The following is a 25,967-nucleotide window of genomic DNA, read 5'->3' on the forward strand; positions in this document are numbered from 1 at the left end:
ATTTTACGTTTGGTAGTGTATATATGTCCATGCCACTCTCTCACTTTGTCGCAGCTTACCCTTCCCCCTCCCCGTATCCTCAAGTGCATTCTCTAGTAGGTCTGCGTCCTTATTCCCATCTTGCCCCTAGGTTCTTATGACCATTTTTTTTTTTTTAGATTCCATATATATGTGTTAGCATATGGTATTTGTCTTTCTCTTTCTGACTTACTTCACTCTGTATGACAGACTCTAGGTCCATCCACCTCACTACAAATAACTCAATTTTGTTTTTTTTATGGCTGAGTAATATTCCATTGTGTATATATGCCACATCTTCTTTATCCATTCATCTGTCGATGGACACTTAGGTTGCTTCCATGTCCTGGCTATTGTAAATAGACATGACTCTTTTTGAATTATGGGTTTCTCAGGGTATATGCCCAGTAGTGGGATTGCTGGGTCGTATGGTAATTCTATTTTTAGTTTTTTAAGGAACCTCCATAATGTTCTCCATAGTGGCTGTATCAATTTATATTCCCACCAACAGTGCAAGAGGGTTCCCTTTTCTCCACACATGTACATATATACACTACCAAATGTAAAACCGATAGCTAGTGGGAAGCAGCCGCATAGCACAGGGAGATCAGCTCGGTACTTTGTGACCACCTAGAGGGATGGGATAAGGAGGGTGGGAGTGAGGGAGAAGCAAGCGGGAAGAGATATGGGGATATATGTATATGTATAGCTGATTCACTTTGTTATAAAGCAGAAACTAACACATCATTGTAAAGCAATCATACTCCAATGAAGATGTTAAAAAATAAAATAAAATAACACTGCTATTTAAAACACCAAAAAAAGTCTTTTTGTTCTAACTTTGGCAAATCATAATACACAGATAAGACAAGTTTCATAAATTCTCATTAGATATTTGAATTATAACAACAAGTAGGTATATGACTTGTGTGATTAAAGAGTTTACTGCAGTTTAAGTAAATACTTTCAATATAAGATTGAAATTCAAGATTATACTAATTTCAGCTAGTTTTTGTTTCTAACTGCCAATCTGCCTTAACAGATGGATTAGGGTATATGGAGTAAAAAAAAGAGTAAAAGAGCACACAAAAAAAGAAGTATAGGTCCTGCAAATAAACGTCTTGCACCTTAACAAAGGGATTAAAAATATTTAAACCAATTATAGATAGTTTCTGTACTCATCCCATGCTACTTTTTTAGAGTTCATATCTGATATGGGCAGTTCTAGTTCATGGTAAGAGTTCTGTATAGCACAAATTTACCCCCCAAAGGAAATACCTCTTTGCCAGAAGATGAAGATAATTGGGGCCCTCAATGTCAGGCTCCTTCATCTTATGCTGTGACACCTTCCTGAGACCATTAACAGAAGCCTGAGCAGCTAGTGATGAGATGCTCCAGTTGCTTCCAGCAATCCAAGAGCATTCTCCTCTGGCAGATCAGCCAATCGCAGCTAAGAACTCAAAACCCAGCACACAGTGTCCACTCTGCGAATAATTTATTAGAGACTTGGAGATGTTCCTGTAATTTTCCTTAAAATGTGTTATTTTAGGACATACTAAGTTCTAGGACTACAGTGGGGAAGAAGGGGGTTGTACTGGTTATGTTCTTAGTTGTGTAACTAGCATAAGAAGTAGGGGAATGAGGTGACTTTATTCCAGGATGGCAGACTAATCTAACATAAAAAACATTAAATTACAGGTATGCTGTATGGTATAAGATAGCAGTCAAAGCTATCTCAGACTCAGAGGACAAAGATGCTGGGCTATTAAGCTATGCAATTTTGGCTCAAACTAGAATACAATGATCCAGCCCTGCAGTATAAATTCTGAGAAGATTACAGACCATCCTGGGCTGTACTGAACAGATTTGTGGCTATTTGGTTCTACGTATCTGGTTTCCCCAACACCAGTACCACATTGACACAGGTAAAGAAGGTCAGTGGATGTCCTCTGTTAGAGAGGGGATGTGATCTCTGGTACTCCTAGGGAAGTAAGTTGAAAGCCAAATCTATTGTTCAACCACTGAACACACTGCTCTCTTATCCTTGGCTCTTCCTGGTCAGAGAGGTGTGACAAATCTTTTGGAAGACCCCAAAACAACCCTATGAGGTATGTACAATTATTATCCCAATATTACAGATAAGGAAACTGAGGCACAAGGCAATGAAGATCACAGAGCTAGTTAATGATACAGCCAGGCAATCTGGCTCTAGTTCAGGGCTCTTAACTACTTATTATGGGCTGAATTTGTCCTCCTCAAAATTCATATGTTGAAGCCCTAACTCTCTGTACCTTAGAATGACTGTATTTGGAGCTAGGGCCTTTAAAGAGGTAATTAAGTTAAAATGGGGTGATTAGGGTGGGCTTTAATCCAAATAACTGGTATCCTTTTAAGAAGAGGGGATTAGGGCATAGACGTGCATGGAGGAAAGACCACATGAAGACAAAGGGAGGGGCTTCCCTGGTGGCACAGTGGTTGAGAATCTGCCTGCCAATGCAGGGGACACGGGTTCAAGCCCTGGTCTGGGCAGATCCCACATGCCGCGGAGCAACTAAGCCCGCGCGCCACGACTACTGAAGCCTGTGCGCCTAGAGCCCGTGCTCCACAAGAGAAGCCACGATAGTGAGAGGCCCGTGCACCACAATGAAGAGTGGCCCCTGCTTGCCGCAACCTAGAGAAAGCTCTTGCACAGAAACGAAGACCCAACACAGCCAAAAATAAATAAATAAATAAATTAAAGAGCAAGTTTTTTTTTAAAAAAAAGACAAAGGGAGAAGACAGCTATCTACAAGCCAAGGAGAGAGGCCTCAGAAAGAATCCAATCCTGCTGATACCTTGATCTTGGACTTCCAGCCTCTAGACTGTGAAGAAATAAGTTTCTGTTGTTTAAGCCAGCCAGTCTACGGTATTTGTTATGGCAGCCCTAACAAACCAATATACTGCTACACTGTATTTCATGGTAGTGAGTGACAATAGAGGCAGTGTCATTGGTAAGCATCCACTGGCAATGTTCTAAGCAGATTGTTTAAATTTTAAATTTAAAATTAAAATTTTCAAGTTGTTTATATTTAATGGTAATATATTCACATTCGAAATACTAAAAGTATAAAAGAGCCTAGCTTGATCACTTACTACCTCCTATATTGCCAGGTTACCCAGTTCCCTTCTGGGCTCAACCAACAGTACCTGATTTTTGTGTGCCCTTCTAAAGATATTCTATGCATATAAAAACAATTATGTACATATATATTCATATATTCCCTTCAGTTGCTTACTATGAACACCATTTAATCTCTTACATTTTTTTTCACAGAGCTATCTGGGAAATTGACTTTATATGGAGAGATTTAATTAAAGATTGCTTCTTCTGAATTGCAATTTGAGTTCTAGATTTAATCTTTACTTACATTTTACAAGCAGGAGAAGATGGAAATTTCTGAAGTTCTGCACATAATGAATTCACTGAAGAATGTTGGTTTGTTAGGTGTAGATGAGTTAATGGCATTTCTAACTCTACTAGAATATATAAAAATTTTAAAAATCATGTTACATAAACATTGAATAAAATTATGTATAATTCATAACTTTTTGTAAGCAACTATTATGTTTGATCATTGTGTTACAACAGAAATTTTCAATCAAAAGAGATTTGGGTTGTTTGAAACACAAAATAACAGTTTTAAATTTCCATCTATATAAAGGATTACACATATACCACATGGTGTCTCAACTATATACTAGTGATTTTTAAAAAATACATTGGCAACTAAACTTTATTGTTTACTATATAAGATAAATTCTAAGACTTTATGTGTAACAATGTTTTCAATTCTGACAACTTATGTTGTCAGTACTTAAGAGGTAGTACTATTTTTATCTCCATACTAAATACTGGTGATGTTAAACAAATAGTATTAATAGACAGTAATTTTTCACCTTAAAAAGTATGGAGTCTAGGTGGCCTAGCACAGAGTTGTATCTTTTATAGGGTGGGCTTGAAAAACGAATCCTCATTTATCATAAGTAGTCAGTGTGTTTCTGTCACTTTCATAAATAAAGCAGTATACTTCCAAATAGATGATTAATATGATCAGATATAAATGTAACTAAACAACAGCATCATCAACATAGTTAGGGAGCAATACAATCTGGCATTACACTGGAACAAGAGATGATTCTGAGATTCCAAATTTGGGAGGATAGTGATAGTAACAATAATGATGGGATTGCTTTGGGGATTAAAAAGTTAAATTTACAAAAGTATAACAAGGGTCAGCAACACTGCTAATACTGAGGTAAAATATAAAGTTCTTTTTAACTGAGCTATAAAATTACAAGATTTCTATTTTTAATATTAATGCTATTTCCTCCATTCCTCTTCCTCAATCTTTGTAAATCTCCTCTTTTGATGCTAGAAGGATGTTAATGATAGTAACAAATGTAAAGGGGTAGATAAAAGAACAACTTGGCTTGCAATAATCAAATTTTACACATGAAAACTGTCTCATAGTAGACTTTATATGTGAATGTATTGTACTTTTACATCATATATAGGTATCCCCTGATAAGCTCCATGATTTATTCAAAATTTCTACCTGGTTCCTTGTACTCTGATTCACATTGACTTTGAATGGCCAAAATTTCTGTGGAGCTGCATTTTATATCCTCAATGTAAATTCCATGCTTGATAGTAAGATCTGGGAAAAAAAAAAAAAAAGGAAAAAGCCTACTACCAGCAAAAGTACTATGATATTAGTTTTTCTGTAGTCTTGTTCATTCTTCAGTGGCAATGATTCTGAGGAGTCATTTAGTACACCATCAGGGCCAAGTGAAGGCTGGGAGTGTAGCACCACAGTCATTCAGTACATTCACCTGTCCTTTTCCATTACCATGCATAGATTTGTGTCCTTCTAACAAGCCCATGGGCCACCTGCAGTTTTGAGCTCTGCTAGATTTTCAAGTTCTGGTATAAATTTGATCTATTTACTTAGGTTGGCTTTTCATTACCTTGCCTGACTTGTAGGCTCATCAGTAATCCCCTGATTTACTCTTGTCCGCAAGAATTCCTTCAAGTCTGTTGATGGCAAGCATCCCTATTCTCAATGGATATCACAAATCCCCCTTCACTCCTCCCTAATATTATTTATCTACGATTATTTCAACTGGAATGTATGAGAGGACAGTTAAATATTTGGGCTCAAATTATATTAAAAGACTTCGACAATATTTACTAGTCTAACTGGGAAGAAACCATGTAAATTCTAGGTTATGACTCTCCCAGTCATCTGATTCCATGAATCATAACCTTACTCTGAGCTTCTAAAGTCAGCATAGAAGTTGTTAGTGCTTTGTCACTATGTATAAGAAAATAACTCAAAAAAATTAATACCGTCATATGTGTTTTAGCTCTATTTTTATAATTATCTTGAAACGGTTAAATTAATTTCAGAGACATTTTAAGCTTGCAAGTGTATAAAGAGGAGACAATGACAAAAGTGTCTTATCAATAATAATTTTGAGATTTCATTGTGCAAACTTACAGGACACTTTAAAAATCTGAAGGTTCAGAAAGAAGTTTAATGAACAAGAATTTTTATAACAAACATTATTAAGTAGTTCTAACAAGTAAAGATTTTAAATTTAACTCTCACCTCTTCTGAAAAGCTTTTCATTTTCATCTACATAATTTATCATTTCTGGCATTAAGTTTAATGACTCCTTCAGTTCTGAGAGTGATGGAATATCAACTTCTTCTTTGAGGCTTGCAGATATTAAGAATTCACACTCAGGCAAAATTGATGCCTGAAATAACATATAGGTAAAACTAGTTTTTAGTGAGGTTTTCCAAATAAATATTTCTGAGTTCATAAATAGATACATTTGCTTAATTGGTGTACCAAATTTTAAACTAAACCCACACTCAAAAACTTTAATGCTCTGCATACATTTTATTTAAAAAGTAAATGTAGCAGCCAAAAAAATATATTACAAGCAATGTTCTCTCTGAGTAATATCCCTCATGGCCACCGATTACATTAGTGACATACAATATCCCTAGATGCAGAAGTATCTTCTTTTATGTTAATAACAAATTTTCAAAATTCTAAATTAAAAACAATCACTGCAGCAAATGAGAGCTGGTGAATGGAGAAGTAAAAAGAGCAGATGGAATGGAATGGATCTTTACTGCATTCCACAGAATTTATTTCTCTTTCATTCCTACAGAGCTGGATTCTTCAACAAGTGAGACTGTATGTGCATAACTCTCAGAATTAACAGGGGAGGAAGAGGGAGACTGGAGAAAAGGGGCTAATAGGTGAATTAATTATTTTACCATGTGTGTTAAAGTTTTTAGTAAAAAGAAAAAAAAAACCTTTAAACGCCTTAAGACCAATATATATATGAACACTTAATGTCCTACACCAGGTATATTGATTAAAATTATTAAAAAATTCCCTATACCTAGGCTGTACACCAGACCAATTAAATCAGAATATATCTGAGTAGGATCCAGGCTTCAGAATTTTATTAAAATTTATCAAGTACTTCCAATGTGTAGCCAAGGTTTAGACCACTGTCTCTGAAGTAAATTTGACTCTTTAATTGATACACGCTCAATCCGTTATCAAGTCTTTTTAACTTGACAATAGTAAATGGCCAATGTATATTACTACATCTTGTAAAAGTGTGATTTACTAACTTTTATTTAAAAATTACTGAAAGCAAATATTACAGCTTCATTTAAACCTACTGTATCTTCTAGCTTCTCCTGACAAAAGTTCTCTTTATCCATGTAAAAATCTTCCACAAAATCTTTCATATCTCCTTGAATAGAGAAACACTCCCTAAACAAAAAAATAAAACATTAAATTAGTGTTTACTAAAAGCAAGGTACATACCAAATGTAGTTAATCAAAATACATAGTGATTAAAATTAGAGTTGAGGTAAACAATGATAAAATAGTATGATTGATAACATCTAGACTTGTGAGCATACAAAGAATATTTTCTTCTCTTAAAAATATTCACAACACTGGGCAACTAAGTACCTGAAAAAATCAGCTTCTGTGAACATCTGTCCTTTGAAATCCAACAGGGGATCCTTTACCAAAAAGAGTTTTAGCCTACTCAACAGAGTATGCGAAGTTGGTAGCTGACTTCTATAGGTCATCAAATTATTTACAAAAATTATTTCTTCATCATCAATAGACAAATCTGAAAATAAATAAGAAATAGAAAGGAAGAAGAAGAAATCTAAAAGTTATACAAAAGGATCTAGGTAGTTACTGTAGTCAGCCATTGATACAGTCGGGGTTTTCAAACGCATTTTTTAAATTTATTTATTTATTTATTTAAAGTATAGATGATGTACAATATTATATAAGTTACAGGTGTACAATATAGTGGTTCATAATTTTTAAAGGTTATACTCTATTTATAGTTATTGTAAAATATTGGCTATATTCCCTGTGTTGTACAATATATTGTTATAGCTTATTTTATACATAATAGTCAAACACATTTTAAATTCTCTAGTTCTTCACTGTACTGTGCAAATAAATCATGTAGCATAGCACTGGTACATAGGCAGAAGCTCAATAAAATGTAACATTATTTAGTACACTGAGTAGTAACCAAATGTCCTGAAAGAGTTGTAAAGGCTCATATTTTTTTCCAACAAAATTAATGTAATCAATGGAGGAAAACACCTTGTGGTCTTATGCCTCAAAATAGCCAGGGTTAGCCTCAGCAAGACTGTAAAGAAATAAAAGCATTTGACTTTTGCTGACCCTAGTGTTTTCTTCTCTGTAAGATTTTATCTCTTGAGGTCTCCAATTCATCCCCAGAGACTGACATGTAGGGAATGGAGATGGTCTAAAAAGCCTATAAATGAGGTCAACTCTGATTCTAGCACGCTAAGGTTGTTCAAACATGTTTGTTATAAAATTAATTACAATGGAAGCTGTGTAGTGAAGTATCTACTAGAGAAGTGTGACACAGCTTACATATTAGGAAACACGACTGCTAACAGTTAATTGTTGGAATAGGTTTCTCCTCTCTATCCCCACCCTATCATGTTTGGGCCACTTTAGAATCTTAGCTAACAGTGTCAGTGCTTTAGCAGTTTCTAGGCCCAGGAGGGAACATAAAACCTACTCCCATTCCTCAATAATCTCTGAGTGGAAAAAGAAAGAGGAAAATATAAACTCAGATGAGGAACTACTCAGAAAACCAAGCTCCCCAAAGCGAAAGCCACCTTGAAGGGGAAGCAATGGTCTCTTGTTTTGGGCAGTGGCCTTTCAGTTAAGTAATTTTAGAATGGTATGAGAGAAGGATAGCATATGAAGTGATGTCTCCCATGACCAGCTACATCACTGGTATACATGTGCTTAATAAATATGTGGTGTAGAGTAGAGAGGCAGGGACCATCACTTTGCCTAGTGCTAACTTAAAATACCAAAAGAGAACTTGTTGTGTAAACTAGCCTCCTAAGAGATTGTTTATCTGTTTATTGGAACCTGTTAAGTTCTTGACAGTCCTGTGGCCAAGAGCTTCCCAAGCATGATACACAGCAGAAAGCTAGCCAAAATCAGTTCCATGTCTAAGCAGGGTTTAGCTGAGACGATTTAAAGACGGTTTGTTCGCAAATCCATTCTGTAAGTACTAATGAAGTCATGTTAACAGTAAAAACCCAAACAGCATTCATTTATATCCCCACCTCCACCTTCCACTTTCAAACACAGCCCCTCTAGCCGTCTTTCCTTCCTACAGGCTCATCCTGGTATTTCTGGGAGTCCATGAGGATGCCTCATATCAGTTATGAGGTCTTGTTTTCTAAACACCTTTTTTTTTTAAAACGTCTTTATTGGAGTATAATTGCTTTACAACTGTGTGTTAGTTTCTGCTGTATCACAAAGTGAATCAGCTATACGTATACATATATCCCCATATCCCCTCCCTCTTGTGTCTCCCTCCCACCCCTCTAGGTAGACACAAAGCACCGAGCTGATCTCCCTGTGCTATGTGGCTGCTTCCCACTAGCTATCTATTTTACATTTGGTAGTGTATATATGTACATGCCACGCTCTCACTTCGTCCCAGCTTACCCTTCCCCCTCCCCGTGTCCTCAAGTCCGTTCTCTACGTCTGCGTCTTTATTCCTGCCCTGCTCCTAGGTTCTTCAGAACCATTTTTTTCTTTTTAGATTCCATATGTATGTGTTAGTATATGGTATTTGTTTTTCTCTTTCTGACTTATTTCACTCTGTATGACAGACTCTAGGTCCATCCACCTCACTACAAATAACTCAAGTTCTCTTTATGGCTGAGTAATATTCCACTGTATATATGTGCCACATCTTTATCCATTCATCTGTAGATGGACACTAAGTTTGCTTCCATCTCCTGGCTATTGTAAATAGTGCTGCAATGAACATTGTAACCACCTTTTTCTGTTGGAGCCACTTGAGGGCAGCATCACACCACAACTAATGTTCTTTATAACTATCAAAGGTTTTACCGGGGGTGTTACTTCCTTATATTCTAAGAAATCCAGCATACCCTGGATTTCTTACCTTATTACCACTAGTATATGTACCAACACAGATATGAGGAGACTGTTTTCCTCTATTGTAGAGGAGTGTTAAATTGTCATGAGGAAACAAAATTTTGGCTAGTTAACTACGAAAAAAAGCAGAAGGAAACAGGTCTACGGACAGGAAAGAAGGTAGGGTTATTCTTTGCAGAAGATACTTTTGTCTACTTAGAAAACCCAAGATAACGAAATGAAACAACTGAGTTCACTAAAGTGTCTGATAAAAAATTATAAAATCAATGGTTTTCAAATATATATATATAAACCTAGTCAAAAATTAATGGAAAAACTTGTTCATGATGGCCACAAATATGCAAATATTGAGGAATAAACAAAAATGTGCAGAAAGTATATGGAGGAAACCATAAAATGTTACTGAGGAGCATTATCAATCAATCAATAAATAAATAAACTTGAAGAAAAGGCAAGATAAACTGTTTTCCTGGCTAAAAAGACTAATTATGGTAAAAATTCTAAAAGGTACCAATAACATTTCGATATCTCAAGTGGTCTGTCTTGGAACTTGGAAAACTGATTACAAAGTAAGTCTGGAAGAATATAGACGTGAGAGTAGGAAAAAAATGAGGAGACTATTAATACATGTTACACTAGTGTATTAAATAGTTAAAACTGTATGATACTGACACAGTAATAGGTAAATCAATAGAACATAATAGAGAATCCAGAAACAAACAGTAATGTGGATGAGGATTTGGCATATGATGTAACTGGCATTTCTAATCAGTGGGGAAAGGAAAGAGTATTCCATAAACAATATTGGGACAACTGCCAAAACATTTAGGAAAAAAATTTTTTATTTTTACTTTTAAACATATGCTAAAATCTTGAAGAAAACCTCAAAAAAATATGAATAAATATTTATTTAATCCAAGGAAGAATTTTCTCAGTATTAAAAACAATGAAAGAAATCATAAAGGAAACACTGACAGGACTGGTTAGGTTCAAATTAAATACATTTGGGGTTATTGATATCTTTGATACATAAAGATAAAATATAAGAATAGAAAAAGAGACAAAGAAGAGAATCATCTCACAACATAAAAATATGAAAATGAACACACCAGTAATTTTAAAAATGCAAGTAAAAATATAATTTTTTGCCCATCACATTGGATAAATGTATTACAACATCAATAGTAATGATGATAAGGCTGGCATGAATAGGGTATTCTCATACCATGCTAGTGGACATATAGCCAAAAAATGCTTACATCAATAATTTCATTTCCAGAAATTCACTCTAAGGAAATAATTGGAAGTGGAAACATAATGCAAAAAATTAAGAAACAGAAACCTCATTAAATAGAGTTGGGAGATGATCAGGGGAAGCTCTCATGCTCTGCTATGATAGCAGAGCCCAACAGAAGGAAGATGCCTCTTCTTTCCTGGCAAGGACTCAGCCAATGAAAAGCCATAGACTCTTTGTTTACTATAGCCCTCCCAACTTCCTTTTCCCATCTATAAAAGAGTTCCCCTGTTGCTGGGCAAGGACTTACATGTGGCTCACCATGGTTGCAGACCTGGAATTGTAATTCTCTGCTGATCCCAAATAAACCCATCTTTGCAGGAGAAATATCTGGCAATCTATTTATTTCAGTTCAACAATACATTTAGGAACCTACTTTAAATTAAAAACATTAATTGGGAAAGCTATAATACATGAATAAGATTAAAAGCTGCAGTCATTAAAAGCCATGATTTGGAAGAAAACTTAAATATATGGTGAAATGTTCCCAAAATACTGTTAACATTTAAAAATACTATAAGGCATATACAATAAGATCACAATAGTAAAACAATTTTGCTTAGATTATAGAATTATAAGTTTTTAGTAAAGGGACATTCTATATACTTAAGATGTAGGAAAACATAAAATTCATTAATAAAATTTTAAATGAATGAGGACTGATAAAATTCAGTCCTCATTCATGATCAAAAGCTCTTAGCAAACTCGGAATAGAAGAAGCTTCCTCAACCCAATAAAGTATGTAAGTTTTTCTAACGTTTTGCCATTGAAAATGATGTAAACATTGAAATAATATTTACATCATTTTTAATGGTGAAACAAAGTATTTCCTTTACTATCCAAACAAGACGAGGATGGCAACTATTACTGCTTCTATTGAACAATGTACTGGAGATCCTTGCCAGCATAGTAATACCAAAAAAGATATAAATGTTGTAAAGGGAGAAACAGATGTCTAATGAAATCACTATCTCAAAGAGAGTCTTCCCACGTTCACTGCAGCATTATTGACAATAGCCAACAACCTAAGTGTCTGTTGAGAGATGAATGGGTAAAGAAAATGTGATACACACACACACACACACACACACGCACACACACACAGGGAATATTGTTCAGCCTTGAAAAAGGAAATCCTTCCATTTGCAACATGAATGAAACTGGAGGGCATTATGCTAGTGAAATAAGTTAGAGAACAACCAAAACTACCACATGGTATCACTTATATACAGAATCTAAAAAATTTTTTAAATTAAAAAATAAAAAGCCAAACTCATGGAAACAGAGAGTAGAATGGTGGTTGCCAGGGGCTGGAACTGGGGTGTGGGGGAAATAGAGAGAGGTTGGTAAAGGGTACACACTTGCAGTTATAAGTAAATAAGGTCTGAGGATCTAATGTATAACATGGTGATTATAGGTGATAATACTGTAGCGTTTAAATTTGCTAAGAGAGTAGAACTGAAGTGTTCCCACCAAAAAAAAAAAGAAGAAAAAATAAGGTAAATATGTGAGGTGATGGATGTGTTAATTAACTTGATGGTGGGAATCCTCTCATAATGTATACGTATATCAAATCATTACATTGTACACTTTAAATACATTACAATTTTATTTGTCAGTTATACCTTTATAAAGCTAAAATACATGTGGGTGGTTGATGAAGCTAGGGGGCTGCTGCTTTTTATTATAAACATTGAATAACTATTTGACTCTCTAAACTATGTACATGTACAATTTTTAAAAATTAAAAATTTGTATTTATATATTCCTGGGATGTCTAAAAGGATATTCATAAAAATGGTTACATTTCTTGACAAATAATATGTGAATATTATAGAAAAATTAGTACATATGAACAAACCAACAAATAATTAAAAAAATACCCACTGTTTTTATGTCTTAAAGAAATATGTTTGGAATTAACTTATAATTTAGTAATAACTATATTTCTTATAAGACAGCAAATTTACAGTATCAATTGAATCTCAAAGTATAATACATTCCTTTAAATTTAGACAGTGAGACCAAAGTATCTATAAATCTGGTAGCAATCAATATAACTGCAAGGAAAATAAATGGAATTGCAAATTTAAATTTATAAAGTGATGTCAAATGACACAGGACCCTTAAGGAGATATAGGATATGGACAATTCATATGTATTTGGGAAACTCAAGCATATTTTCATTCAGTGTATAATAGTTAAAGAAGCTTCTGGTTCTAGCTGATGACAGATATTATGAAATTTGCCAATAGATGCTTCTAGCTTGCCACATTAATATAATAACAGCTGTGGTTGGGTAGCCTGTTATTTTTTACAAATCATATCTTTACATATATGTATATATAATTTGATCCCCACAAAATTGTTTATAAGAGATTAAAAGAATGAACTAAAAGAAAGAAATTATAGAAGAAAATTGAAAACCATAAACTTTTTAATAACTGTCAAAATTGTACCACTTTTTAAGAGTAGATTTAGACTATGATCAAATCTTCTGACTCCAAATTCAGGCTCTTCCTATTATAGCATGCTCTCAAGTTTAGTCTTTAATGCAATCTCTATCTTCTCAAACTATAAGAGGGATTTAACTCTCTCTATATCACACACATATTTGCCAGCACTAAAAATTTTATACACCATTTATGTATCTACATAAAAACAGTACTAAAAGAACCAAATTATTTTTCATGTTCAAGCTAAAGCATATCTTAAATGATAGTAGCAATTATATAATGGAGACATAAGTTTTTCAATATAAAAAGGGAATACATACAAGAAAGGTAGTTCTCAGCAAGTTTTTACACAGTTGGAAAAATTTATCACCCTCTAGTAAGATGAGAGATTTGGAATATAGTTTGGATTAAATGTATCTTTAATTATTACTTACTGTAAATTTGTAAAAACAGAGTGAATTTCTTGACCTAATTCTGCAACTTTTCTATCTCCACTTTGAATTATGGTTTCATATAAATTAGATAAGACTGAAAATGTTTAGCATATTTGGGAAAATAAAATATAACTCTCACTTAATAATCTACTACTTTAATGTTACACCAGACTGCTGTGTCATCAGATCTGTACATAGATGCTAATATCGTTATAGCAATATGTTGTGAGCAACCTATGATCAAACCTCTGAGGCTATTCTCAAGCTCAGCACACTTAAACTCCAAAAACAACTACATTTACAAAAAGGGGATTAATATGAAAGAAAATATTTCACTAATGTGAAACTCAGAATTACAATTTTGTGGGTGAATACCCTTAGCAAAATAAAAAATTTAAAAATCCGATAAAAGAAAAAAAATCACCGAAATGAAAATTTGTATATTAGTAAGAAATGTTTTATAACAATGGAAATAACAAATGTTTTACCTTGCTTCTGTGCTTGAAGTAATGGACATTTTTCTAAGCAGTTGACAAGTGTAAAGAATTCATTGTAGTCCTTATGGTTATATAAGCTGGCTTCTTCTACTTCAGTTTGGGAGTCTGGGTTTGAACTTGGAACAATTTCCTCAAATTCACAGCTAAGCTCGGTCACCATTCCTGTAACTGTTTTCCTGTGACATTAGAAAATTACTGATTTTGTGTATGTCCTATTTTAAAACATCTTTATTAACAAGTAGTATATGTTCACTGTAGAAAATTATCAAATTCCAACAGATCCAGAGAAAAATTACCCATAGCTCCACCATTAAAGAGATGAATTTTAAAATTTTGTATTTTCTCAATTATTTTGGAATATTTTAAAATAAAAGTGGATTCAAGTACATAGTATTCTGTAACCTGTTCTTCTTCTGCTAAACAATGAAGCATGAGCACATTTACATGTCAATCAATGTACATTCACTTCATTTTTGAGTGGATAAACAAGAACCCATTGTATTGGTAAATAATAATTTATTCAACCAGTTCCCTAGTATTGGAAATGTAAACTTGTTGTAATTATTTGCTATTATGAGCAGCAATGCAAGGAATATCTTTGTGCACTTGTCTAATCGTTTTCTCAAAATGTAGTTCCTAAAAATGGAAATGATGAGGTTAAAGATACGTAGATTTTTAGACTTTGCCATGCATTGCCAAAATGCCCTTGTGCTGGATATTGAATGTCTGCTTTTCCATGTCATTATCCAACCTTTTACATTCTGTTCTACAACCTCGGAGACTGATCTCTGTGAACCAACTAGGCTCCCTTGCTCTGTTTTCTGGTTGCGTTCAACCAGTGGAAGCACTGGCAGGAGATCAAAGGTGGGAAAACAAACAGGTTGAAATATTATTCTTTCCAAATCTTTCCCTCCTGGGCCACAGTTTGGAGAAGTGGCTGCATTCTTCTACCAACAGTTATATCTTTTATCAGACAGCCTCTCTCCCATAGCTGCAGTTCTTACTGTTTTGGTTACTGCTCCTTCAAGCTTAGGGTGGTAACAACTTCCAGCTGTTGTTAGTCCTGGGAACTGTTTTTTTGGCTCCCTTGACACCCTGCCTGTACCTTGCCTGTTTCCTGATTGATCCAGGTATATCTGCCATTGTCTATATCATTGGGGTATTTGGACTTACAAGAGATCTTTCCACTGATTTTTGCAACAGATAAATATATTATTGGCAATTTAGCTACACGTTCTGATATACATTTTTTATGATATCCTAAAATATTTTAGCCTTAATAATTCTCTGTACAGACCGAAAGAACCAAAATCAATATAATTCCTCAATGTAATTAGAGAAAAATAATGAACATGTCATACCCAAATCATATATAGAAAAATCTCTAAAGTTTCTGCTTTACTCTTTAAGAAAATACAAGGTACAAGAAAAAATATTTCAACTCACCGAGGTCCATATTACTCATAAGAACACTGATTCCTATGTGGATCTTTATAGACTTCTAAATTTAGTGCTTAGATAACTGTTTTTTAAAAAAATAAATATTACTGATAGAGTCAGTACTTTATAAAAATCCTTTGTACTATAGTTTTGAGAAAACCCCATCAATTCTCTTTCCCTAGATATAAGTGAACTGTAAAGACCAGTATTTCCTGGATCTCCTCCTTGTCCAATATTATCTATTCTTTGTTCATTGGTGCCACTCCCTCTGCCTAACTTGTGGTGCTGTTTCCCAGGCTTCCAGTCTACATTGTCTTTGCTTTCTTTCCATGTCATTCTTTTTGAGTAAATTCATCCACTGCAGTTCACTAATTCCTTAACTTAAATGAAATATTTATTGAGTGTCTACAATGTGCTAACACTTCTTTAGGCACTGGGAGTGGAATGGTGAACAAAACAAATTTCTTGCGCTCATGAAGTTTACCTGCTAATGGGACAATAGACAAATATATAAATAAGTAAATAACATAATGTCAGGTGGTGAAAAACTGTTATGAGTGAAATAAAAAGAGATATTAGAACATCAAGTAACAGCCAGAGGGTTGACAAAAGGTATATTTTAGAGAGTGTAGTTAGTAAATGGCCTTCTGAGGAGCTACAGATACCTGAATAATGGTAGGGAGTAAGCCATACAGAGGCTTAAAATAGGGGAGCAAGGTTGGCATAGTCTAAGAAAAGCAGAAAGGTCAGGGTGACTGGAACTGAGTACCACTGATGAAATGGATAAACCACCAATAACTGACACATTTCACGATCTGATTTATGTCTTTAAAAATATATATCACAGGCAAACTCTTAGAAGAAAATATAGGAGTAAATCCTTGTGATTTTGATTTAGGTAAAGGCTTCTTAGATATGACACCAAAAGCACAAATAACAAAAGAAAAAGTAGATAAATCGAACTGCATCAAAATCTAAAAATTTTGTGCTTCAAAGGATACCACCAAGGAAGTGAAAAGATAATCCACAGGAGAAAATATTTGCAAATCACATATCTAATAAGGGACTTGTATCTAGAATACAAGAATTCTAGAATACAAGAATCTAAGAATCTAAGAATACAAGAATACAAGAATATAAGAACTCTTAAAACTCAATAATAAAAAGGCACATAACACAATTTAAAAATGGCAAAGGACTTGAATAGACATTTCTGCAAGGAAGATATACTAAAAGCCAATAACTACATGAAAAGATGCTCAACGTCATTAGCCATCAGGGAAATGCAAATCAAAACTACAATGACATGCATTGAGCCACCTACCAGGATGTCTATAATCAAAAAGACAGATGATAACAAGTATTGACAAGATGTAAATAAATTGTAACTTCATATACTGCTGGTGGGAATGTAAAATGATACAGCTGCTTGGAAAACAGTCTGGCAATTCCTCAAACAGTTAAACACAAAGTTACCATATGATCCAGCAATTCCACCATTAGAGAAATAAAATCATATGTCTGCACAAAAACTTGTCAACAAATGTTTATAGCAGCATTACTCATTATAGCCAGAAAGGGGAAAAAAATATCCATCAACTGATGAATGGATAAATAAAATGTGGTATATCCATAAAATGGAATATTATTTGGTCATAAAAAATGAAGTGCTGGGAATTCCCTGTACTATTCCAGTAGTTAGGACTCCACGCTTCCACTGCAGGGGGCCAGGGTTTGATCCCTGGTCAGGGAACTAAGATCCCTCATGCCATGTGGCCAAAAAAAAAAGTGTTGATACATACTACCAAATAGATGAAACTTAAAAACATTATGCTAAGTGAAAGAAGTCAGTCACAAAAGATCATATATTGTATGTATGATACTGTGATTTATAACATGAGATATATATTTGGTCTTCATATCCATTTCTGGCACAGATCTCCTAAAGCCATTGGAATTTCCTAAGTGATGAGAGCGATAAAGTTATCTTTGGTTATGTGAATAAGGTGACTTTTGGAAGGCACCTAAGGATGGGGACTGGTTGCCACGAGAAACAATCATGTGAGTAGAAGATTGGAACTTTCAGTTCTACCCCTCTGACCTCCAGGAAGGGGAGAGGGGCTGGAGGTTGAATCAACTGCCAATGACCAGTGATGTAATCAATCATGCCTATGTAATGAAGCCTTCCTAAAGACCCAAAAGGACAGGGTTAAGAGAGCTTCCAGGTTGCTGAACACATGGAGGTGCTGGGAAAGTGGGGTGATGGGAGAGAGTATGGAAGCTCCATGTCCTTTCCCCATGCCTTGCCCTATGTATCTCTTTTATCTGACTGTTCCCTTTTGTAGTAAACTGGTAATCCAGTAAGTAAAATGTTACTGTAATTCTGAGTCTATCTAGCAAGTTGATTGAACCCAAAGAGGGGGTTGTTGGAACCTCCAATCTATAGATGGTCAGTCAGAAGCACAGGTGATAACCTTGCAAATGGCATCTAAAGTGTGGGGTGCGGGGGCAGTCTTATAGAACTAAACCCTTAACCTGTGGGATCTGATGCTATCTCCAGGTTGATAGTGTCAGAATTGAGTTGAACTGTAAGACACCCAGCTGGTGTTAGAGCATTGCTTCATGGTGTGGGGAAATCACTACCACCGCCCCCCCCCCGCCCCCACTGGAATTGGTGTATGATTTTAGTTAGATTCCATTTAAAAGAAATGTACAGAATAGGCAAATCTGGAGAGGCAGAAAGAAGACTAGTGGTTGTCTGTCCAGGGTAAGAGGGAAAGAATAGGGAGTAATTGCTAATAGGTACAGAATTTCTTTTGTGTTGATGAAAATGCTCTAAAATTGATTGTAGTGATGGTTGTACAACCCTGTGAATATACTAAAAACTGTTGAGCTGGACACTTTATTTTTTAAATTTTTAAAAAAAATTTTAAAGATTTTTTTGATGTGGACCATTTTTTAAGTCTTTATTGAATTTGTTACAATATTGCTTCTCTTTTATGTTTTGTTTTTTTGGCTGCAAGGCATGTGGGATCTTAGCTGCCCAACCAGGGATCGAACCTGCACCCCCTGCATTGGAGGGCAAAGTGTTAAAACATTGGACCACTAGGGAAGTCCCAGAGTTGGACATTTTAAATGGGAGTTATATGGATATGAATTTTATCTCAATAAAGATGTTATATAAACCAAACCAGAGTATAGGGTGTGAAGTCATAAAGACTAGGGTTTGAGGGTTTGAATCCTCACTCCAACTATTGACTAGCTACATGTCTGTGGGCAATTGACTTAATCTGAGTCTTAGTTTCTTACATATAATGTTGGGATTGTAATACCCATCTCACATAGTTATTATGAGGTGTACATGAACTAAATATATGTGCAATGTCCTGTATTCAACTGCATTCATCTGAATGCAGCAAGCCACAGAGGAATAGAGAATGTTGTTATATGTTCTTCCTCTTGCTCTAGTTGGCCATGAGCTCTGTCCTAGAAGCTAGGAAGCTTACTGCATGGTTCTCCATGATCTTTTTGCATTTTGCCCTTGTCTCCATAATTCAGTAGCCTCAACTCCTCCTTTAGCCTGCCCATTAAGATATTTTCATTTTTTTCAAATTTCTATATTTACCCTAATGTGTATTTATTTGTTAGGAATTTAACATGTCTTTTCAAGTATGCTGGTGGTCTTTTTTTAAAACAAATTAGAATAGTTATTATTTTTATTAGTGCTCTGTTGCAAGTTGCATAGCTGTGACTACAGAAGCTAATTTTCTGTATGCCCTGTTATTTTTAGTGTGCAGTTTTGAAGAACATAAGGTTTTTCAGGACACATGACAGAAAATGCCTATATATGTTAAAACAGTGTACCAACAAATTAATAAAAGTAAAAAAACTGAGGTCTTAGAATCAATATTAAGAAGTAACAAAACAGGAGGAAGAAACAGAGGTGAGAAAGAGAGGAAAAGCAAGGTTTAGGAAATCTAGGTAGTGCTAATGATCAGAATGTTTATTCTTAATTTCCATTAGGTAACAAAGCTCCCGAATTTAAAATTAAATTTTGATGTGGGAAATTTCTAAACCTTCTGCTCAATTTTGCTGTGAACCAAAAACTGATCTAAAAAGTAAAGGCTATTAAAAATTAAATTTCACTTCATGAGACAAACTTGAAATTAACGATGGCTAAAACACACACACAAAGTCTGGAGGCTAGAAGGTCATGGCTAGTGAGACAGTTTCACAATTCATCAGGGGCTGAGGCTTCTTTTGTTCCACTCTGCCATTCCTAGATTTAGTTCTTATTCTGTATACTCCAAGGTGGTTGCTGGAACCAATTGTTACATCTGTAATCTATCATAACATCAGGAAGGAGACAAGTGAGGAGAAAGACACACCATTTCCTTTTAAGGACATTCTTTAGAAATTGCATAAGCGTCTTTTGATTATATGCTTTGGGAAGAGCTCAGTCACGTGGCTACAGGGAGGCAGAGAAATATAAATTTTATTCTACGTGGTGCCACAGATTCCACCTTCTTTGCCATGGACATGATCTTGGTACTGCAAAATGGAGGGTCGGATATGATGGGGTGCCCATTCCTTCAGGGCCTCGCATTTCTCTCATACAGGAATCCTTTGTTTGAGCCTGATCATTGCCTTTGTTGAGTAATTATTGCACATTTTTGCTTCTATTCAGACGGGCTGTTTCCTTTGCCTGAAATGCTTTCTCTCAACTTAGTTTATCCTTCTTTGTCCAGCTGAAGCTCAGTTCCAACATCTTTGTGAAGCTGATCTCTCCTGCTTATAAAGGCACAGCCCTACCAATCTAACTCTTAGGGTGAAAAGAAATTTTAGAGAGCATCTTGTATCTTGTAACTCAAAGTAGGCTCCTGGACCAGCAGCATCAGCACACTTAAGAGCATATTAGAAGTGCAGAATCTAGGTCCCAACACAGACTGACTGAATCAGAATCTCCATTTTTAATAAGATCCTCAGTGATTCATATGTACATTAAAGTTTGAGAAACACTGACTCATCATCATTATACTGATACAGAAAGTGAGGATCAGAGAGAGAAAATGACTTGTTGAGAAGTCAGTACTTGACTTTCCAAATCAAGTCCACATCTTTTATCTCATAGTGCAGAGCTCTTTTTACTACACTTTTCTGCTTCCTCCCTGCTCTAGAGTTTAATCATGTGATAGATACTTTGTAGTGACCTTATACCTTGTGATAGACCTTTTGATGGTCATTTTATATTATCATCTAATTCTTAACATTGTTAATTTTTTCTGCTCATATATTATCTTCCTAATCTGATTTTTAAATTCCTAGATGACAGAAATAGTAAATTGGGCTTCTCTGTATTTAGAGGCTGGACACATTTAAGTTGGTTATTTGTTTCTTTCAAGAGTAACTGAGGAAAACTTAAATTACTAAAACTGGAAATCTGAACAATAACTAAATCCTTCCTGGGTCTGATCAGTACTCTTTGCATGAAGTGAAGCAGCAGAGTAAATTATTTACATTTGCACTAAAATCTCTACTTTATGTCTACCTGAACATCATAGAATGGGTTAGATGTTCTTCCTCATATTATGCTCTGTGTTCCTATCTCTGGCATTGTACTTCCCACATTCTATTGTAATTATTTATTTATAAATCTCTATTCCCTATTTTCTTGTGTTCTTTGAGAGTAGAGACTGTATCTTATTCATTTTTTATCCTGTATCCAGCATACAGAATAGTATCCAATAAATATCTGATGAATGACTGAACTAATAATCAATAACGTTTTGACAAAGTATGTTAGAAAATAGCCATAATCTGCATTTCTACTACAGGGATAAAAAGACTGATTTTAATATAAAGGATTTTTTTATAGACACTTTCCACCAAAAGTTTACTTATTGTTAAAAGCATAATAGCGTCTTGGCTTTATTTCTGTCTTTTGCAATACAAATGCATAGAAAACTGTTAATATGTGATAAATGAGGGAAAGATAAAAAAGAGGCTGTAAATAATTTCGATTAACCCCTCCTTTGTGGTTCAGACTAGGGCTTGTTTTTTGGATAAAAGAAGAAAACCTGTGAGGATGTAAAGGAAAGGATCTTCTCTCTTAGGTGTCTGGAGAATTTACTATTCATCTTCTAGACGTAAAGGGGAAATTTGGGATTAAGGATACATACTTCGCAGGGAACTCCTCCACAAAGAGACTTGCTTTCCGTTGATCCAAGAGTGAGATTTCTGTCATTCCCCTAACTGAAACAGCTGAAACTAGAAAGGAGAATGGTAAACGTTAGCTTCTGGAATTTTCTTTTAAACTTAATACAAGGAAGCCAAACATTCACCTTTTACATTATGGTGTTATCTTTATTTGTTCACAAATGTAATTTTTTCAAGTTATACCAGATTCCAAATACTTAAATAACCATTCTCATTATTACAACACCTACTAAAAAAAAACAAAACAAAAACCCGCTCTACCACAGTCAGAACAATATCACCTGAACAGAGTATTCTCATTTTTACAGCCTCTCTTTTGCTTATACAGCACTACCATCCCAGATAATCCTGTTCAACAGCTCATGTAACTTCTCATAAAGCCTTTATTTACCATTCCAGCTCACTCTGATACATTCCCCTTGAAGGGCCATAATATTGTCAGTGGCACTCAGTTCAGTGCTTAATCATATACAGTCATAGTTTAAAATTTTATTTGTATCTATAGCTTGTCTCCCAAATTAGACCCTCCGTTCCTTAAGGAGAGGGACCACGTCATATGCTAGTGTCAGAAGCAGCAACTGAGTGAAGAGGCAAAGGACCTGTATTCTACCTAAGAGTTAGCTCTTACTATTCTTGTTACCTTGAACAAATAACTGAACATCTGAGTCTGTGCTTCACTGAAAATATAAAAGTTTAGTGGTTAAGGATACAGGTTCTGGAATCACCCTGCCTAGATACTTATACTGCTACTTTATTAACTGTATGATCTTGGGTAAATCTCTTAACCTCTTTCTACCTCAGTTTCCTTATCTACAAATTAGGAACAATAATGGCCTTTTCATAGTGTTGTAAAGATTAAATGTGATAAGACATGTAAATTGCTTAGAATGGTGCCTGACATGGTGTAAATGCCTAATAAATTTTGGTGTTATTGTTATTATTATTTTTAAAAAGAAGAAAAGGAAAAGAATTAGGAAAAATAATTAACTCATTTTTTTCCTTCTATAGTTTTAGAGAAGCATGTGATGAAAGCTACTCTTTACTTTATTTCCAACCTGACTGAGACCTTCAATCCACTGACCCTTCCATTTTTACAATATATTCATCCTCCCTCATGTCCTCACTTCCTTTCTCATACAGCTTAGGTTCCACGGCCAGTCTCATAATCACTCCCTTACAAAGACTCTTAATTCCCTTGCCTCTCTTTCCCTTATACCAACTTAGGAAACCCCCTACTCTTCACTTTGTATATGTACACTAAAACAGCTGAAAATTATTTGGGAAAAAAAAACCCCAGCCATTCTGAATAAGCTCACTTGAGATTTTGACCATAACTTTTAAATGGGCATCCAACATTGACAGATGATAATGGTAATTCATCTTAATATCCTTCTTAATAAAATTGACTTTCTCATTCTTTAGGACAACTATTTGACACTCCCCCCCCTCAAATTTTTGATACTCATCCCCCTACCCACTCTCTATGTCCTTGCCTCCACACAAAAAGTTAGTATAAATAGAAAAGAACGACCTCATCTTCTACCACCAATTCTAACATCTCACTACCACAAGTACCTACAAACCCTGCCTTCCTATCCTATCATAGTGGAAGAACCATCCTGGCTTCTAATACCAACTCCTCCCATTGTGCTCTTGATACTATCCTCTTTTACTAAGTTATCCTTTTTATTTCCTGCATCATCATTTTCTTTCTTTTTACCAAGATTATTTCCATTGGCAGACAAACATTTTATAGTCTCTTTCCTTATCACATATATATTTTTTTAATTCGCACATCTAAAAAAATAAACTCTTTACCCCATTTCTCTCTTCAGCTAATGCACCTCTATTTTTCTATTTACCATCACAGCAAAATTCTTCAAAAGAGTTGTTTATAACTACCATCTCACATCCCACTTTCCATTCTCTTCTCAACATACTCTGATCAGGCTTTCATATACAATATTCCAGTGGAACCGCTCTTACCAAGGTCATCAATGATCTACATTTAGTTAAGCTAATGGTCAACACACAATTCTCATCTTACTTGACACTTTAACAGGGACCAATGCTTTTGACCACTTCTTCCTTCTTGAAACACTTTCTTCTTTAGACTTCTACAACACCACACTCTTCTGGTTTTTCTACCTCACTTGTCTTCTTAGCTGGTCTCACCTTCTATATCAGCCTTTTAATGGTTGGAGTGTTCTACCGCTTTGTCCTAGATTCTCTGCTCTATCTATACTCATGCTCTCAGTGACTTCATACAGTTCTACAAATTAATGTGCAGTCTACATATCAATGACCCCAATTTGAAACTCCAGCTGTGCTCAAGATTAATATAACCAATTGCATCTTGATGTCTCCACTTAGATGCCTAATAGGCATTTTAACCTGGCCAAAGCAGAGCTATTGACTCCAGCCATGAACTGGCTTCCCCACAAGCCTTTCCCCATCTTAGGAAATAGCACTGCCATCCACCAGTTGCTCAGGTCAAAACCTAGAAGAAACTCTTTATTCTTCTATTTTTTTTTTTAACCCTCTCACTGTTGGCTGGACCTCTAAAATAATCCCAATCTCAACTACTTCTCACATCTTTATTACTATAAGCCTAGTCTAAGGTACCATCTTTTATGTAGAGTATAGATTCACCTAGTAGTCTAGATTCTGAACCATATAGTAGCTTCCTGATTGATTTTCTCGCCTCTACCCTTGCCTCCCAATCCCTACCCCTTCCAACCTCCAAACAACCAGAATGGTTTTTCTAATGCAAAAATCAGGTTATGCCACTTTTTCTTAAAACTGTCCAATGACTTACCATATCAGCCATAATATAAAAAAACAAACAAACAAACTCCATCTTATGGCCTTCAAAGCCTCATATATTTCAGAATCTACCTACTTGTCAGATCTCCCCTTTTTCATTAAGTAGTCATGATGGCCTAATTTTCTGGTCCTTACACACATCAAGTTTATTCCTGAGTCAGGAACTTTGCATTTGCTTGAAAGGCTTCTCCCGTATATCTTTTTATGGCTGCTGCCGTCTTATTACTCAGATCTCAACTCAAATGTCCACCTCTTCATTGTAGTCCTACCCTAACCATCTTAGGAAATAGCATTCCCTACTCCTGGAATTTCATGTAACATTACACTATGTATCTTCTCCATACATTTATCAATATCAAATATTAGTTTACATATTTAATGGTTTTATTGTTGCATCCTCCTTACCTGTCTGAAAACCCACTGAAGGCAGGGACTATTTCTATGTCTTATTAGTAACTGTGTTCTTAGCACCTGTAACGGTGCCTATACAGAATACAGCGTAAATAAATGTCGTTAACTGACTTGTATCCTCCAGGGAGGCTAGTCTTTCTTAAGTTTATGACGTGATAAAAGCAAAAGATGGTATTTTGTACATATACACTTAAAAATAGTTTTATATTCAGTGTATTACTACAACTTAAAGTAGCCTTCCTACAGTTGAACAAGATCCTATTATAGTACAACAAATGTTACAATGTTAGAATATTTTAAGACTTCATCACCTACATATCTTTTATTTATTTTATTCATATCTAGTATAAACTTTCCAACTCCTTACTTTGTCACCTAAATTCTGTCATAAAAATATTAATTTGTAAACTTCTTGGAATTCTGATATGAATACACTTTTATATAATGAGAAAATCACTGCATTTTCTTAATAATTTATTATGCTAAACTCTGAAATACTTTTAAAAATAGATTTTTTAAAAATAAAAATGAAACATACCTGTTGTCCATGGCCTCCTAAATTTATTATCAGTAATTCTTGCAGGATAATTTTCATCTTGATATAAACATGAAGGGATTCGAAGCAATAAAGCATCTCTGCAAAACTTCTTTCTAACTACATTCTATGTAAGAAAGATTATAAAATCTTTTAATATATAGTGGGTTTAAAATACTTATCTGTCAATATTCAGAATATTAAAATTCTCTCAAATTTATATTATTTTTATTTAAAGGTAATACATGCTTACTATAAAATATCTAACACAGAA

General features: G+C 34.8%; 1 protein-coding gene across 3 annotated transcripts in view; it reads right to left on the reverse strand.

The window, feature by feature from the left end:
* SHOC1 (shortage in chiasmata 1) overlaps nucleotides 1-24,038 on the reverse strand; it is an 84,776-nt gene extending 60,738 nt beyond the window's left edge. The window contains exons 1-8 of one of the 3 annotated variants that reach the window (XM_029201473.1): nucleotides 23,928-24,038; nucleotides 21,885-21,972; nucleotides 14,257-14,441; nucleotides 7,068-7,233; nucleotides 6,755-6,863; nucleotides 5,670-5,820; nucleotides 4,614-4,715; nucleotides 3,426-3,534 (exon numbers count right to left, since the gene is read on the reverse strand). In XM_029201473.1, coding sequence (XP_029057306.1) covers nucleotides 3,426-3,534; nucleotides 4,614-4,715; nucleotides 5,670-5,820; nucleotides 6,755-6,863; nucleotides 7,068-7,233; nucleotides 14,257-14,441; nucleotides 21,885-21,949 — 887 coding nt within the window. In that variant the 5' untranslated portion in view covers nucleotides 21,950-21,972; nucleotides 23,928-24,038. Of the gene's footprint in view, nucleotides 1-3,425; nucleotides 3,535-4,613; nucleotides 4,716-5,669; nucleotides 5,821-6,751; nucleotides 6,864-7,067; nucleotides 7,234-14,256; nucleotides 14,442-21,884; nucleotides 21,973-23,927 lie in introns of those variants that run through there. The other 2 variants (XM_029201471.1, XM_029201472.1) reach the window with 2 other exon arrangements.
* Nucleotides 24,039-25,967: the final 1,929 nt, after the last annotated feature.

The sequence above is a fragment of the Monodon monoceros genome, unplaced genomic scaffold (assembly GCF_005190385.1).
Source record: "Monodon monoceros isolate NGI ecotype Baffin Bay Population unplaced genomic scaffold, NGI_Narwhal_1 Super_Scaffold_5, whole genome shotgun sequence".
Lineage (NCBI taxonomy): Eukaryota > Metazoa > Chordata > Mammalia > Artiodactyla > Monodontidae > Monodon > Monodon monoceros.